General features: G+C 46.7%; 2 protein-coding genes across 3 annotated transcripts in view; one reads left to right on the plus strand and one right to left on the minus strand.

Moving 5' to 3' along the window:
- The first annotated feature begins 307 nt into the window (after positions 1–307).
- Positions 308–3,323, plus strand: FAAP24 (FA core complex associated protein 24). 2 transcript variants are annotated; one of them, XM_032842011.1, is made up of 5 exons: positions 308–346; positions 532–650; positions 749–888; positions 1,076–1,228; positions 2,794–3,323. In XM_032842011.1, exons 2-5 carry the CDS (start codon positions 545–547, stop codon positions 3,040–3,042), a joined length of 648 nt encoding a protein of 215 aa, XP_032697902.1. In that variant the 5' UTR covers positions 308–346; positions 532–544; the 3' UTR covers positions 3,043–3,323. The 2 variants fall into 2 exon arrangements, with proteins under 2 accessions (XP_032697902.1, XP_032697901.1); XM_032842010.1 differs by having other exon boundaries at positions 335–360.
- A 1,646-nt stretch (positions 3,324–4,969) lies between these two features.
- Positions 4,970–14,598, minus strand: part of RHPN2 (rhophilin Rho GTPase binding protein 2) — a 57,687-nt gene continuing 48,058 nt past the window's right edge. The window contains exons 12-15 of the mRNA XM_032841741.1: positions 12,969–13,045; positions 11,571–11,717; positions 11,143–11,298; positions 4,970–6,322 (exon numbers count right to left, since the gene is read on the minus strand). Coding sequence (XP_032697632.1) covers positions 6,065–6,322; positions 11,143–11,298; positions 11,571–11,717; positions 12,969–13,045 — 638 coding nt within the window. The 3' untranslated portion in view covers positions 4,970–6,064. The remainder of the gene's footprint in view (positions 6,323–11,142; positions 11,299–11,570; positions 11,718–12,968; positions 13,046–14,598) is intronic.

Here is a 14,598-nt window from a genome sequence, read left to right on the forward strand (position 1 = left end):
GCACTTCGCAACAACCTCGTCTTCCATTGGCTCTCCTTTCTCTTCGCCAGTCAGAGCCAAGGTTACTCCGCCCCGTAGCTCTTGGCAACCAACTGTTCGCATTCAAATTTTCCGGGGGCGGAAACAGTGCGTGGTCCGTCCTCTTATTGGCCAGATCAGGTGTCGATCTCTAACACCATAGCCTATCCGGCGCCGTGGGAGGTGGAGGGCGGGCAGGATGAAAAATTGGCCAGCGCCCTGGAGGGAAATCGGAAGTGGCGCGCCTCGGGCGAAAGCTGAGGGTCTCCTGGCTGAGGGCGCTAGCAGCCGTTGCGCAGACCGAGAGCGGGGTGCCAGGAGCCAGCAGGTGATGAAAATGAGGCACGGGGCTACCAGGACGGGAATCTCCTGGGTCTTAGACTTTGGCAAATAATTTGGTCTTTTAAAGACCTTGGAAGCGGGCTCCTGCCGGAGGGGCCCCGGCTGCGAGGGGGGCGTGGGGCCGTGTGCGGGAGAGCCTGCTCGAATGCCGTCTTCTGTTTTCCATATTAGGTCGAGGCCGCCGATGGCCAGGAACCCTCCTGAGGGCACAGGCCCCATGCACGTGCCTTTTGGGCATGTTGTGGCCAACGAGAAGTGGCGCGGGTCGCAGCTCGCGCAGGGGATGCAAGGTTGGTGGGCTGCCTGTGCATAAGTTCTCTCCTAAGCTTTTTCAAAACGTGCTACTTACCGTCCTCACGGAACTCCTTTTTCTTGTCTGTGTTCTAAGGGAAAATTAAAATCGTGTTTGAGGATGGCCTGGCACCGGTAGATTTTTACTTGTCAAGCAGATCTTGCATTCTTTATGTCACCGAAGCTGATTTGGTGGCAGGAAATGGCTACAGGAAGAGGCTTGTTCGGGTTAGAAATGTAAGTACTGAATTGCAGACACCGAAACGTAAAATTGACTTCCATCCGCCCCCTCCTCCATCCTTTGGAATAATTTATATACAACCATTGACCTTTCGAAGCACTCTTGGACGGAGAGCTTTCTTACACTGGAGGTAGTTTTGTTACAAAATGGTTTACTGTTTCGGTTTCTTCCTTCCTTTTAAAGTCCAGTAATCTTCAAGGGATTGTAATAGTTGAGAAAACGCAGATGAGTGAACAATACTTCTCGGCCATACAGAAGTTTACCGCGCTGGACCTTGGGATGGTGTTGCTTCCAGTGGCCAGCCCAATGGAAGCGTCCTGCCTTATCACCCAGTTGGTAAGTACTGATTCCTACTCCTCTGCAGGAGCTCTGCTTTACAGACTCTTACCTGAGCTTTCTGGATCTATCACTCCAGCTGTTGCCCTTGCTGTGGGTGCAATCCATCAGTCCTGTCTACAGTAGTCCTCACTTACCTGTGGTCAGCTGCAGTCCTAAGCAGATGATCCTTTATTTAGTTATGTACTTATTCATGTATGAGAGAGTGCACAAGTGGGCAGAGGGGCAGAGAGAGAGAGAGAGAGAGAGAGAGAGAAACAGCCTCAAGGCTGAGCAGGGAGCCCAATTTGGGGCTCTATCCCAGGACCCTGAGATCATGACCTGAGCCGAAGGCAGACAACCAGCTGAGCCACCCAGGTGCCCCACAGATGATCCTTTTTTAGAAAACAAAAAACCTGATTCTCCAATCAGTCTTCACTTACTATTCATCTTGATTGTGCTTGAGAATTTCCTGAGGAACTTTTAAGAATAACGATACATGAGCCTTACCTCAGGCCAATTAAAAATCAGAATGTCAGGGTAGGGCCTTAAGCATTAATTTGTGTTGTACTGTGGATTTTAAATTTCCCTTTTGATGTGTAGCTAGGATTGAGAACCACCCCGTGTTGTTCATAGGTCACTCTCTCCCTTCTCAACCTTATGCCTTGCTTGTCTGGTCCTAACTTCTCCTGATGTCATGCTATCGACTGCCTTCCTGTATGCACCACTAACTGAAAACTGGGTTTCTCCTTTTACAGGCAAGCTCTCTCCAGGTCCTGTACCAAGCAGGTCCAGTTTAGTTTTAATTTAATCCCACACTGGGTGCCTGGGTGGCTCAGTCAGTTAAGCATCTGCCTTCCGCTCAGGTCATGATCCCAAGGTCCTGGGATCAAGTCCTGCATCAGGCTCCCTGCTCAGCGGGGAGTCTGCTTCTCCCTCTGCCCCTCTCTGCTACTTGTGCACACGTGCGTGGTCACTCTGTCTCACTCTCAAAAAAAAAAAAATAAAATCTTTAAAAAAAATTTAATCCCATACAACTGAATCATTTTTTAGTGGGCCACAGGAACATGTTTGAATTCCTGAGTATTGTTTGCATTGCCTAAGCATTCTGAAAATCAAAGTTTTAATCAGAGTTTCTCTTAGTTCTTTGTGTACTCATATGGTTCCTCTTTCAATAATTTTGCTGTTGTGTGAAAAATTATATTCATGGGGGGGCGCCTGGGTGGCTCAGTGGGTTAAGCCTGTGCCTTCGGCTCGGGTCATGATCTCAGGGTCCTGGGATCCAGCCCCATGTGGGGCTCTCTGCTCAGCCGGGAGCCTGCTCCCCTCTCTCCCCGCCCCCCGCCTCTGTCTTTCTGCCTACTTGTGATCTCCTCTCTCTCTCTCTATCTAAATAAATAAATAAATAAATAAATCTTTTAAAAAAACATGTAAAAAAATTATATTCATGGTATATTGAAAACATTGTAGTGGGTAAGTCAAGCTGGACCAAATGGAAAAAGCAAAACTAAATTTCTGTAAATTTTTAAGAGAACTGCCAGTCCTCTAAGGGGCGCTCACGTGCTTTCCCTTTACTATTGGTTTAGGTTCAAGAACAAACCAAAGAGCCCAGTAAGAACCCTTTCCTCAGTAAGAAACGGGGTCAGATCCCTGAGCTATCCCTCCTTCGAACTGTGCAACAGATCCCAGGAGTTGGAAAAGTTAAAGCCCCCCTTCTGCTTCAGAAGTTCCCAAGTATCCAACAGCTAAGTAATGCTTCCGTCCGAGAACTGGAGCCAGTCGTGGGACAAGCAGCAGCACAGCACATTCAAGCCTTCTTCACACAGCCCAGCTGACGACTCTTCTCACAGCTTGGACTGCAAGCTACTGGATCATGTTCAGTTTTCATATTTAAAATTGGAGAACAAAGACCTTCCTTTCACAGCACGTAATGAGTGACTGGGGTGCGGCGTGCACGGAAGCTGCCGGTTACCCTGTCTCGCTCTCTGGGTATGGGCGTTTAAGTTAGTGGGCTCCAGATAGCATGGCCCTCGCGCTGCTAGTGGAGGAGGAGGCGTGGAGGGCACGCCTGGTCGGCTCAGTCAGTTGAGCGTGTGACTCTTGATCTTGGGGTTGTGAGTGAGCCCCACCTTGGGGGTACCAATTACTTTAAAAAAACACAATCTTAAAACAAAACACACACACACACACACACACACACACACACAAAAACAGGGACCCCTGGGTGATGCAGTTGGTTGAGTGTCCAATTCTTGGTTTTGATTCAGCTCATGATCTCACAGTTGTGAGCTCGAGCCCCTCACTGGGCTCCGTGTTCAGCATGGAGTCCGCTTGGGATTCTCCCTCCCTTTCTCTCAAAATAGATAAATAAATCTAAAAACAAAAACAAAGTTTTCAAAAGAGAGAGAATGAGCCCATGGGGATCTTCCTGAGAGAGTTTACTAATGGACTCTCAAATTCAGCAAAAAGCTGGCCTGGGCAGATTGACCAGTGTCTATCATGGAAAGGTCTAATCAGATCAGGAGGTAGATGTGACCTTCTAAAGGAACCAGACCTACAATGAAGCACTGTGCTGTGTACCATAAACCCCTTGTTCCTGGTGGCAGAGGCAGTGTTCTTCCAACGTGGTCTTAATATTGCTTGCTGTTTTAAGGGTGTTGCCAGTGTAAATAAACAATTGTACTGCCTTTTTTTCTTCCTTCCTCCCTCCCTCCCGCCCTTCCTGGTAGCTGCACAGTTTGTTCTTAGTCACTGAGCATGCCTTCTGAACACAGCCTGGAGTTTGGAGTTCCCTTTTAAAGGTAAAAAGCCAGGGTAGACGCAGGAGGAAAAGAATGTGTTTGGCAGTGTACAGCCCAACAGGAGGCAGATCTGTAAGAAAATGGCAGGGCAGACCCATCCACAGAGGAGAGCCCGGGGTGGGGATGAAAGGTACAATTGGCTGCTCCAAAAAGACATGCACTTAGCCACTCTGAGAAGCAGAGTGGAGGTTCTTCAACAAGTTGAAAATAGAGCTACCCAGCAGTCGCACTACTGGGCATTTACCCCAAAGATACAAACATAGTGATCCGAAGGGGCACCTGCACCCCAACGTTTATAGCCGCAATGTCCACAATCACCAAACTATGGAAAGACCCCAGATGTCTATCGACAGATGAATGGATAAAGAAGAGGAGGTATATATACATAATGGAATACTACTCAGCCATTAAAAAAATGAAATCTTGCCATTTACAACAACATGGATAGAACTAGAGTATTATGCTAAGTGAGTTAAGTCAATCAGAGAAAGAATTATATGATCTCATTAGTTTGTGGAATTTAAGAAACAAAACAGGATCACAGGGGAAGAGGAAAAAAAATCAAATGGGGAGACAAACCATAACAGACTCTTAATCATAGGAAACAGGGTTGCTGGAGGAGAGGGGGTAGAGGGATGGGGTAACTGGGTGATAGACACCAAGGCATGTGATGTTATGAGCACTGGGTATCATATAAGACTGATGAATCCCTGACCTTTACCTCTGAAACTAATACATGTTAATTAACTGAATTTAAATTAAAAACATAAATGCACTTAAAGATGCCACATTTTCAAAGATACTAAGATAACTTAAAACTTCTGTAAGTCCTGGTTTCTGAAATGTTAGTCATAAAAACCAAAGCATAAGAACATTTTGTGCATTACGGTAGAAACAATTTGAAAGAGGAGTGAAAGAAGTGCAAAAAAGTAAAAAAAAAAAAAAAAAAAACAACATCAACTCAGGCAAATGAATGTTTATTTAAATATTTATACAAAAATGTCCCTAACAGCAGTGGATACACTTCCCCAAATGTGGTTGCTTCCCTTTTGATATTGCACACTATAAATATTTATGTTCTTGTTAATTCTCAAAAATAGAGTACAATGCTATTTTTTTTTTAGCTATGTAACTTGTACTATGTCAACTGTGAATCTTACTAGAATCACAGCATCATCCAACTCATGGCAAGAGAAATTGACAGGTAAGAAAGTCACTTTAAAAAGTCAAATAGAGCTTTAAACTAGAATCATTTATATCTTACCTTATAAAATGTTTCTAACTCATCTTAAAGACTCTTAAGATATATAATTACGTATTTTCTACTTGAAACAAAAACGTTTTGAGTATCAAACAGCATATCGTCTACCTTGTAGATAGTGTCCTCATCTAACACTGCCACTGTGTTAGCAACTTGTAAATGACGTCAGACTAGAAGCAACACGGCTCCTAAATTGTGTGTGGTTTTTTTGTTTTGTTTTTATCTGGTAAGTTATGACAAATTTGGCACTAGACTTTATCTGGAAATAGCATTCATATTATGTAGAAATAATCATAAAATCTTAACATTTTAGGTTCATGAATTCCCCTTAGGAAGTAGCTCTTCGGAACATTTCTTAGTAATACTAACTTAGTAATAAAACTAAATCGTTACAGTCCCTTGAGCTGCCTTAATTGGGGGTCATGAATTCTTAATTAAGGAATGATCTATTACCCAAGGCTAGAAATGATTATAAGTAGGACCAACAGAGGTAACCCTATTTAATTCTGATAGTAACTACAAATTGTTACTGTAGCCGTTAAAAATAGCCCTATTTTCTACACCGTCCTATTTACAATACTTTATATAATAAATAACTTGCAGCAACATGGTGACACTCCCCGGATTTCTCGAGGTTTCTTACTACTTTCGTTCACGAAGACCTACCAACTGTGAGTTTACCCAGTGAGAAAATGGGATTTGCGAATGTTGAGAAATTTCCCATTGTGGCACAAATATGAAGGCCTGGTCAGCACCGGAGACATCTGGGGCCTGGACGTTTTTTGTTTCCTCACATTAGTACAAAGAACTGTCGGAGTTGAGAAGGCTGAAGGGAGAGGGGAGCTTCTTCTTGACCTGAGGCCTCGCAACCCCAACCGACGGGAGGCACAAGGTGCTGGCCGACTTCTGTCTGTTCTTGTTGGTGCCCCAACTCAAAAAAGAAAGCTTCTTCGAGATTTTCTTGGTTTTATCAGTTTTATCATCATCTATGGCCAGGCAGATCATGGAGTAGGTTTTCTGCATTCCCACAGAGTATGTTGCACACTTATTATGCTGCACATGGGAAAGAAGAAAAATGGTGTTAGAAGTCCTCAGGATCACTGATAAGTGATTGCAAGGTCTGAGGCTCGCATTCTCCACTTACGGCATCCTTTTTAAAATAAAGTTGATAAAATTCTGGAACTCGGGTGACTTAACGCTTACATAGAATTAGGTTCTTAAAAACAAAGCTTTTAAGGAATAGGCTCATTTTAGGCTAGGGACCACTACTCACTTTTTAAGGTAATAATTCTATTTGTAAAAGTAATATTCATGTTCCACAATATGAAAATACATATACTGAACAGTAAGTGTCCCTTGTGCCTTGACTTCTAGGCCTTTCCCCTGAAGTAACCATGATTTCTGTTCAGAACTTTCTCATCTTCCCCAGCTGAAACTCTGTGCCCAGTAAGCACTATTATTAACTTTTAAAAGATTGTGGGGGGTTCAAATAGGAAACCTGCAGATACTTTTTTTCTAGAACCTTCCATGTGGGTTATCCCCACCTTCCAATGTTTGCCTAACATTGGAATTGCTTTGTTCACCAAATGTTTACTGAACATCTACCATGTTCCAGGCACCAAAACCAGGCCTTTAAATATACGTACCACATATCTAAAGTGGCAGGGGACAATATTCGTAATAGAAATCAAGGAATTCAAGAGGTGGGACAATAAAGAAGGTGTATTCACTCTAAATTGTCCCTTTGGAGGCTGGCTCCTTTGGATGAAGATGCCCCTTCCTTTTCTATAAAACTGCCATTTACTCCCACCATACTCTACAGGACAGGCATGTGCACTCCCGTTAAAAACAATAATAAACAGTTCTGGGTGTAGATTTCACGCCTGCAAACATCTTTCAACCTTCACCTGCTCAAAGTCCATTATGCATTTTTATGAGCACTCCCTTACAAATACCTCGATCCTCTCCCGAATTTCAACCAGCCAATGCCAAGTCTAATTAAAACTCCACCCTCTGCCTCCCCGCCAGGCCTGCACCCAAAGGGCTGCACGTTACTGGGGGATACTCGCCAAGCCGACTGGCCTCCCTCGGAACTCTAACCCTGACCCCAAACCTCTACCGGGCACCTCTTTACCTGGCACTCCTAACGTCATCCTAGTAAATCCATTCCTTCTCTCCTGGATGTCTCTCGAAGCCCCACACATGTCCTCCTGCTAACACTGTGCTATACTTTCCCTATGTCCCCCTCCCAGCTCATACCCCCGTGTCTGTCCCCTTCCTGCCATTCCCTTTTTTTCTTGTCCTCAAGCACCATGCTCCCCACTACCCATTCTCCAAATATTCCTGAGGCACTCCTCTGATTCACTGCGATAGGGAGCCCGGCTCTCTTCCCATTTTGTACAAACAAGGAAACAATTCTACTAGGGAGGGTATTAACTTGCTGAAGGACACACAGCTTAGTTCCCAGAAGGCAGGGCCCGATTCTAGGCCTGGGGTCTCTTGGTTAGATCAGCAGAATTCCAAATGCGCTCCATGGAGGAGTGCCCACCACAATCCAAAGTGTGGAGTAGCAGATAAACCATTGAGCCAGGACCCTGGGCTCTACTCTCAGTTTCGTTTGGAGCAAAGGTCCAGCAGTTAAAAACACTGCTCAGTTGCCACAGTCTAAGACCTCGCTGGGTGAAAACAATAACCTTATCATGGTTATTGTTACACCTCTCGTGAAGGACACATATCCCATGGTAGGCACCCCCTTCCCATCTTCCTGTGGCTCAAAGCCAGTCCCTGACGCCCAAGGTCACCACAGATAGTAAAGCCAGGATTCCTTTCCAGGCAGTGTGAGTCTAGAAAGTCTTGCTTTCTACCCCTACCTCAGCTCCTTCACAGGCCTGGCTCACAGTTTTTTGGTTTTTTTTTTTAAGATTTTATTTATTCATCTGTCAGAGAGAGAGAGGGAGAGAGAGCGAGCACAGGCAGACAGAATGGCAGGCAGAGGCAGAGGGAGAAGCAGGCTCCCTGACAAGCAAGGAGCCCGATGTGGGACTCGATCCCAGGACGCTGGGATCATGACCTGAGCCGAAGGCAGCTGCTTAACCAACTGAGCCACCCAGGCATCCCCTGGCTCACAGTTATTACAAGATAGAAAGAATAAGGCTTTCTCGTTGTAAAGCCACACCTTGTGCTGGGCAACACACACAGACACACACAGACACACACACACACACACAGACACACACACACACACACACACACACACGCCCCCGCCCTCTAGTGCTGAGCCCAGCTCTTTTACTTATCCTGCCTTTGGATAAATTTCTTTTGTTTTTGGTTGGGATCCTGATCCCTTGCCCACCAACTCCATACATTCTGCCCCTAAGAATTCCATTTCTCAATGATCCCTTCCGCCTAGATGCTCCAGGAGTCCAACTTCATCTTCTTTAGCTTTTCAATGGAGCTAAAATTCACCACCTTAATACCACTCCATGGTTTTGAGTCTATTCCGAGTTGTGCGAACACCACCGCCACCTAATTTCAAAACAGTTCCCTCCCCTCCAAAAAGAAATCCTGAACTCATCAGCAGTGACCCCCCAATTCCCTGACCCCCAGCCCCTGACAACCACTACTTTACATTGTGCTTCTGTGGATTAGCCTGTTCTGGACATTTCTTATCAAAGCACTCATACGATCCATTCCCTCTCTAGCCCTCTCTCATCAGAGTTCTGTTTCCATCTCTCCATGAGAAGTGTCTTTTTGTCCTGCTGCCAAATATAACAAACACAACTCCACCTCTTAACTGTACTCTACACAACCAACCATTTTCCATTGGCAGGATTTTCTTCTCTCGATTCCAGAAGCTTCTTTCTATCCCCTCTTTCTGAATGCCACTCTGCAACTTCCTTTGTGCCTACTTCTCCAACTTACCTCCAGATGCTTGCGGTGTCTCAAGGTTGAGTCCTTGACCTTCAGCCCCTTGTGGGTAACATCATTGACTCTCTTCACAGCTTTAAATAGCATCTCTGTGTTGGTGAGTCTCTGATGTTTATTTCTAGCTCTGACTTCTCTCTTGAACTGAAGATGTGGACATCCAGCTGCCTACTGCACACTACATCTGGATGTCTCTAGCATCATGTAAGATATTCATGGTACAACCGTTTCCTCTCTCCTCTCCCTCCCTTGCTCCTGGCCTCTTCCCCATCATTACGAAAAATGGTGTCTTGGTTCAAGCCCGAGCTTGGGAGTCATTTTTTTCTCCACTGTGTTTTTTACACAAATCATCTAGAAATCCCTGTAGACCCCTCTCTACCTTGGCTGTCACCCACCCTAATGGAAACTGCTAAGCTCACTGTCCAGGACACCTGCTCTAGCCAGCTCCCGCTGACACCATCCAGCCAGCCTCACCAGGAAACACGTGAGACGTCCTTCTGAACCAAGCATCCCCTTCTCCAGAGGCTCCACGGCTTCCGAGCTACCACTGCTGCCAACAAGGCCCTGCCTCCCTCCTACCGCATTTCCTGCCGCTCCCTCCCTGTCGCCCTGTTCCAGCTCAAAGGACTCTTTCAGATCCTCCCACAGAAGCTTCTTCCTGCTCCAGGGACTCTCTGCACCTGTTGGTCCCCCGACCCAGGATGCTCCCCAGAGTGCCTCCTTAGATGGTGGGATCATCCCTATCACCTGTGTCTCAGTGCAAGCCCTCTCTAGAGGAGCCTTTCCCACCTCTGGACGTTCTGTCACATGGCATGCGGTATTTTCAGAATCACGACTGGCATATTTAGTGCTGGAAGGGACGGCATCCAATCAGCTCGGCCACAGCGCTGACCCCAAGGGAGGGACTGACACACACAGGATGCTCTGTCACTATCTGCTGAATGACTACTGTCATGAAGGGAACTGTCTAAGGTCCATAAGGAACCGCGACCAAGTGTGGAAGGGGACATGCACAACGATCGTCCCGCCTGGGGAGAAAAAAGGGTATAACTGTGCACATGAACTTGCACAGGCACCAGGCACTTCCCAAGATCTCCCAGGGAACAGCTAACGCTGTCTCTGCTGTGTGGACAGGGGTTTCCGCACGTCATCTCAAGCCCTTCTCTACCACTTCAGTATTTTTAATTTTTTTTTTGGACTGTGAGTACATATGACTTTTGCAATAAAAAAAGAACTTAATCAGGCAGTGCCTGGGTGTGTCAGTCGGTTGAGCATCTGACTTTCACTGATTTGAGTATCTTGGTTTTCGCTCAGGTCATGACCCCAGGGTCATGAGATCGAGCCCCACGTCTGGCTCATGCTCAGTGGGGAGTCTGCATGAGATTCTCTACCTCTCCCTCACACACGCTCTCCCTCTCTCAAATAAATCAATCTTTAGGGGTGCCTGGATGGCTCAGTGGGTTAAGCATCTGCCTTCAGTTCAGGTCATGATCCTGGGGTTCTGGGATCGAGCCCTGCATCGGGCTCCCTACTCAGCAGGCAGTCTGCTTCTCCCTCTGCCCCTCCCCCGTGCCCATGCGTGTGTGCGCTCCTCCTCTCTTTCACTTTCTCAAATAAAGTCTTTTTTAATAAAAAAATATTTTTTAAAAAACTTAATCAGAAAAATAAATCAGCTGGTTTCTTCATCTACAGCATTTTTTACAAAGTTTTTCAATGATCTCTGGGCTAACACGAGCACATTCCAACAAGGACACTGTCACCTTCCTCTTGGTCTAGACAAGTAGTATAGAAGATGGACTGCTGGCCAACCCCCTGGCCCAGCATCAGGAGTCCAGTGTTCAGATCACCAACACAGGCAGGAGGCGCAGGGCCAAGCACACCCCTGGGGCTGGGCTCAGGCCAGCCTCGCCCTACATGGCTGTTTTTCCCATCAGGCTGTCAGTGCTCACCATAGACGAGGTGAAGTCCAGCAGGCTCACGACCTTCATGTCCACGCCATCCCTGCCACAGGCCTTCAGCAGCCTCATGACCTCGCTCACTGTCAGCCACTTGCAATCCACGTCTTGAATGGAAATGATATAATCCCCTTCCTTGGCCCCTGCCAGCTACAAGCAGAGGATGTACAGGAAGGTCAGTGTTCTGTTCATTCTCATCCCTGGATCAGTTCCCAAGTTCACAAACAAAATCCACAGAGTGCCGCGAATCCTTTGCTCTCTAAACAGGTAGCACATGCGAGAGGCCTTTCACAGAGACCCCTCACACAAAGGAATCCTAAATTCATTCACACACCCAGCTAGATTGGGTTGGCCAGTATTCTTGGTATGTGACTGGTCTGACCCACGAGCTCTGCTCCCAGTCTAGCGAGATGCATGCTTACCGCAGCTGAGCAGTGAGAATCCAGGAAGTGGATTTGAACGGGGGAGTTTCCTCTCAAGGTGAACCCCAAGTCCCCTTCTTCTGCAGTGAAGTGAATGCTTCGAGGAGGTGTCCATCTCTTGTTAGCTGAAAACACTGACAGGGGGCCCTTTGGAACAGAGCATCATTAGGTAAGTGAAGGCTGAATCGGGCACTTGAAAGCTATAGGAAATGTCACCCTGTCATCCTCCCAGATGTCACTCGGCCTTGTTCAGAGACCAGTGACACCATCAGGGGTAATATGTGCTACAGCAGTCATCCAAGGATATTAACTGCCATTTTCTCTAAAATAGTCAATATATTTTCTAAAAAATGTTTGTTTTAAAAAAAAATATTTTTATTTGTTTGACGAGAGAAAGGGAGAGCAAAAGCAGAGAGAGTGGGAGAGGGAGAAGCAGGCTCTCCATTGGGTGGAGAGCCCAACTCCGGGCTCAATCCCAGGACACTGGGATCATGATCTGAGCTGAAGGCAGACACTTAAGCCACTGAGACACCCAGGCGCCCCAAGAAAATGTCCTTTAAAAAAATCATCTTAGGGGCGTCTGGGTGGCTCAGTTGGTTGAGTGTTCAACTCTTGATTTTAGCTCAGGTCATGAGCTCACGGTCCTGGGTTTGAGTCCCATGTCAGGCTCTGCACTCACCATGGGTGTGTTTATCCCTCTCCCGCTGTTTCTCCCCCCGCTCCTATGCACACACTCTCTCTTCTCTCTCAAATGAATAAAACCTTGGGGTGCCTGGGTGGCTCAGTCAGTTAAGTGTCTGAGGCTCAGGTCATGACCTCAGCGTCTTGGGATCGAGCCCCACATCGAGCTCCCTGCTTGGCGGGGAGCCTGCTTCTCCTTCTCCCTCTGTGGCTCCCCCTGCTTGTGTTCTCTTGCTCTCTCAAATAAATAAATAAGTAAGTAAGTAAATAAAATCTTTTGAAAAATCATCTCAATGAAAATTGTATAAAGTCTCTAGAAGGTCTAACGTTATCGGGGCACCTGGGTGATTCAGTTGGTTAAGAGTCTGACTCTTCATCTCTTGGCTCAGGTCTTGATCTCAAAATCACGTGTTGGGCTCCACAGTGGGCATGGAGCCTACTTTAAAAAAAATAAAAATCTAGAATGGCCTCTGCCTTTGGCTCAGGTCATGATCTCAGGGTCCTGGGATCAAGTCCCACATTGGGATCTCTGCTCAGTGGGGAGCCTGCTTCCTCCTCTCTCTCTCTCTCTAACTCTCTGCCTCTGTGCCTACTTGTGATCTCTCTGTCAAATAAATAAATAAAATCTTTTTAAAAAATCTAAATATAGCCTTTCATATACTTGCAACTTATATGAGCTGTCCCCTCGGGTCACTAGGAAATAAGCACTCAACATACCAGCTTCTGGAAGAAGTCTGTCACTGTCACCTTGGAGAACTGTGGCAATATGATTTCAACCTCTTGCTCAGTTTTAGCTGGAAAAAAATATTAAAAGGGAAAGGGTAAATGTTTTTGTAACTGAAAGTGATCCTTAAAAACCCAGGTCTAGGGCTTCTTGCTGAAGGGAAGAGAAGAAGACCTTTCTCCTGGTCTCTTGGCCTTCCTCTTGGTATAGACAAGCAGTATAGAAGATGGACTGCTGGTCAACCCCCTGGCCCAGGGTCACCTGTACGTTCCATCTGGGCACCTACCATGAGCCGTACCTTGCTCTGGGGCTGGGACAGAGTAGTGACAATCAGACACAGCCCCCGCCTTCAAAGAGAGTATGTATATTCTAGCGGACTTTCTTTGGCACTCATGAAACCCAACTGAGAAGTCACCTACATTTCAAGTGTGGCTAGCACAGGAGGAAGTACTGTGTCTCTCAGCACACCGTCCTGGGTAAGATGAGCTTCCCTGTCTTATCATTCATGTGTGAGATGAGGATTTTAGCAGGATGTCAGTTTGCCAAGTTGTGTCCACTGAGAGCTTTGATCTCCACCATCCTATTCACGGGAGGCTCAAGCCCACCCTTACCACGAGGCTAGTCAGCTCCTAACACAGGATCCCCAAGCAAGCTAAGTATACAAGAAGAGCAGTATAAAAAGAAAATCTGAGGAAGAAGCCTGGTTCTGCCAAGGTAGAACACAGCTCTCTACTTACAGGATGGCCCTGCGGCTTCTTACAAGCTGCCCGACACAGTGTTAGGTGCAAACCAGGTGCCCATCCATTACCAGAGTGGCCTAGACAGCCTCGTCAGGAGCCATATTCCCCTCCTCCATGGAGGTCGTGTCTCTACCTCGTGGCCACAGAACACACTGTATGGGCAAAGGGGCCAAGGAGAGGGACAGTACCCATGAAAGGGAATCACAGAGTGCCATTCCTGCCTTCACCTACCAGCTTGGTCATCCAGTGCAAAGAATATGGTTTCCCTAAACCTTTACTGTGTCATCTTTAAGATGAGGGCAATCCTAGTCCCCTATAGAACTGGAGGGAGAGTTGAATGAGATTCTGTATACATAGGGTGCTTACTGTTGTGCCTGGCAGACCTCAAATGCTCAGTAGGTATCAGCCAGCATTACCACAGACAAGCCCAGGGTGCCATCTTGAGCAGGGCTCTGTCTCTAGTCCCTGGAAACTGAAGTGGAACTTCAGAGACAGAGGTGTAGGAAGTGGGGTGGAAGGAGCTATGGTCAAAGGGGGTTACCTTGATTGGGCCACCCCCCCTTCCCTTCCCTAGTCATTCCTTAACTGTGAAGTCGCCTCTCAGAGAGGCCCCTCAACTCCTGCCTCCTGGGACAGAACCCAATCCTGTTCACCTCCATTTTCCCAAAGCCAGGACATAATTAACGTCTTGGAAATGCCTAGAAAGAGCTGGTGGTGCATGACGTCACTTATACGTGGAATATAAGACAGTCAAGCTCATAGAAGCAGACAGCAAAATGGTGCAGTGACAATGGGGGTAGGGAATGAGGCAATGTTGGTCAAAGGTACAAAGGTTCAGTTGTGCAAGATGAATGAGTTCTAGAGATCCAACACACAGCACGGT

This window comes from Lontra canadensis, unplaced genomic scaffold, assembly GCF_010015895.1.
Source record: "Lontra canadensis isolate GAN:19392208 unplaced genomic scaffold, GSC_riverotter_1.0 scaffold125, whole genome shotgun sequence".
Taxonomy (NCBI): Eukaryota; Metazoa; Chordata; class Mammalia; order Carnivora; family Mustelidae; genus Lontra; species Lontra canadensis.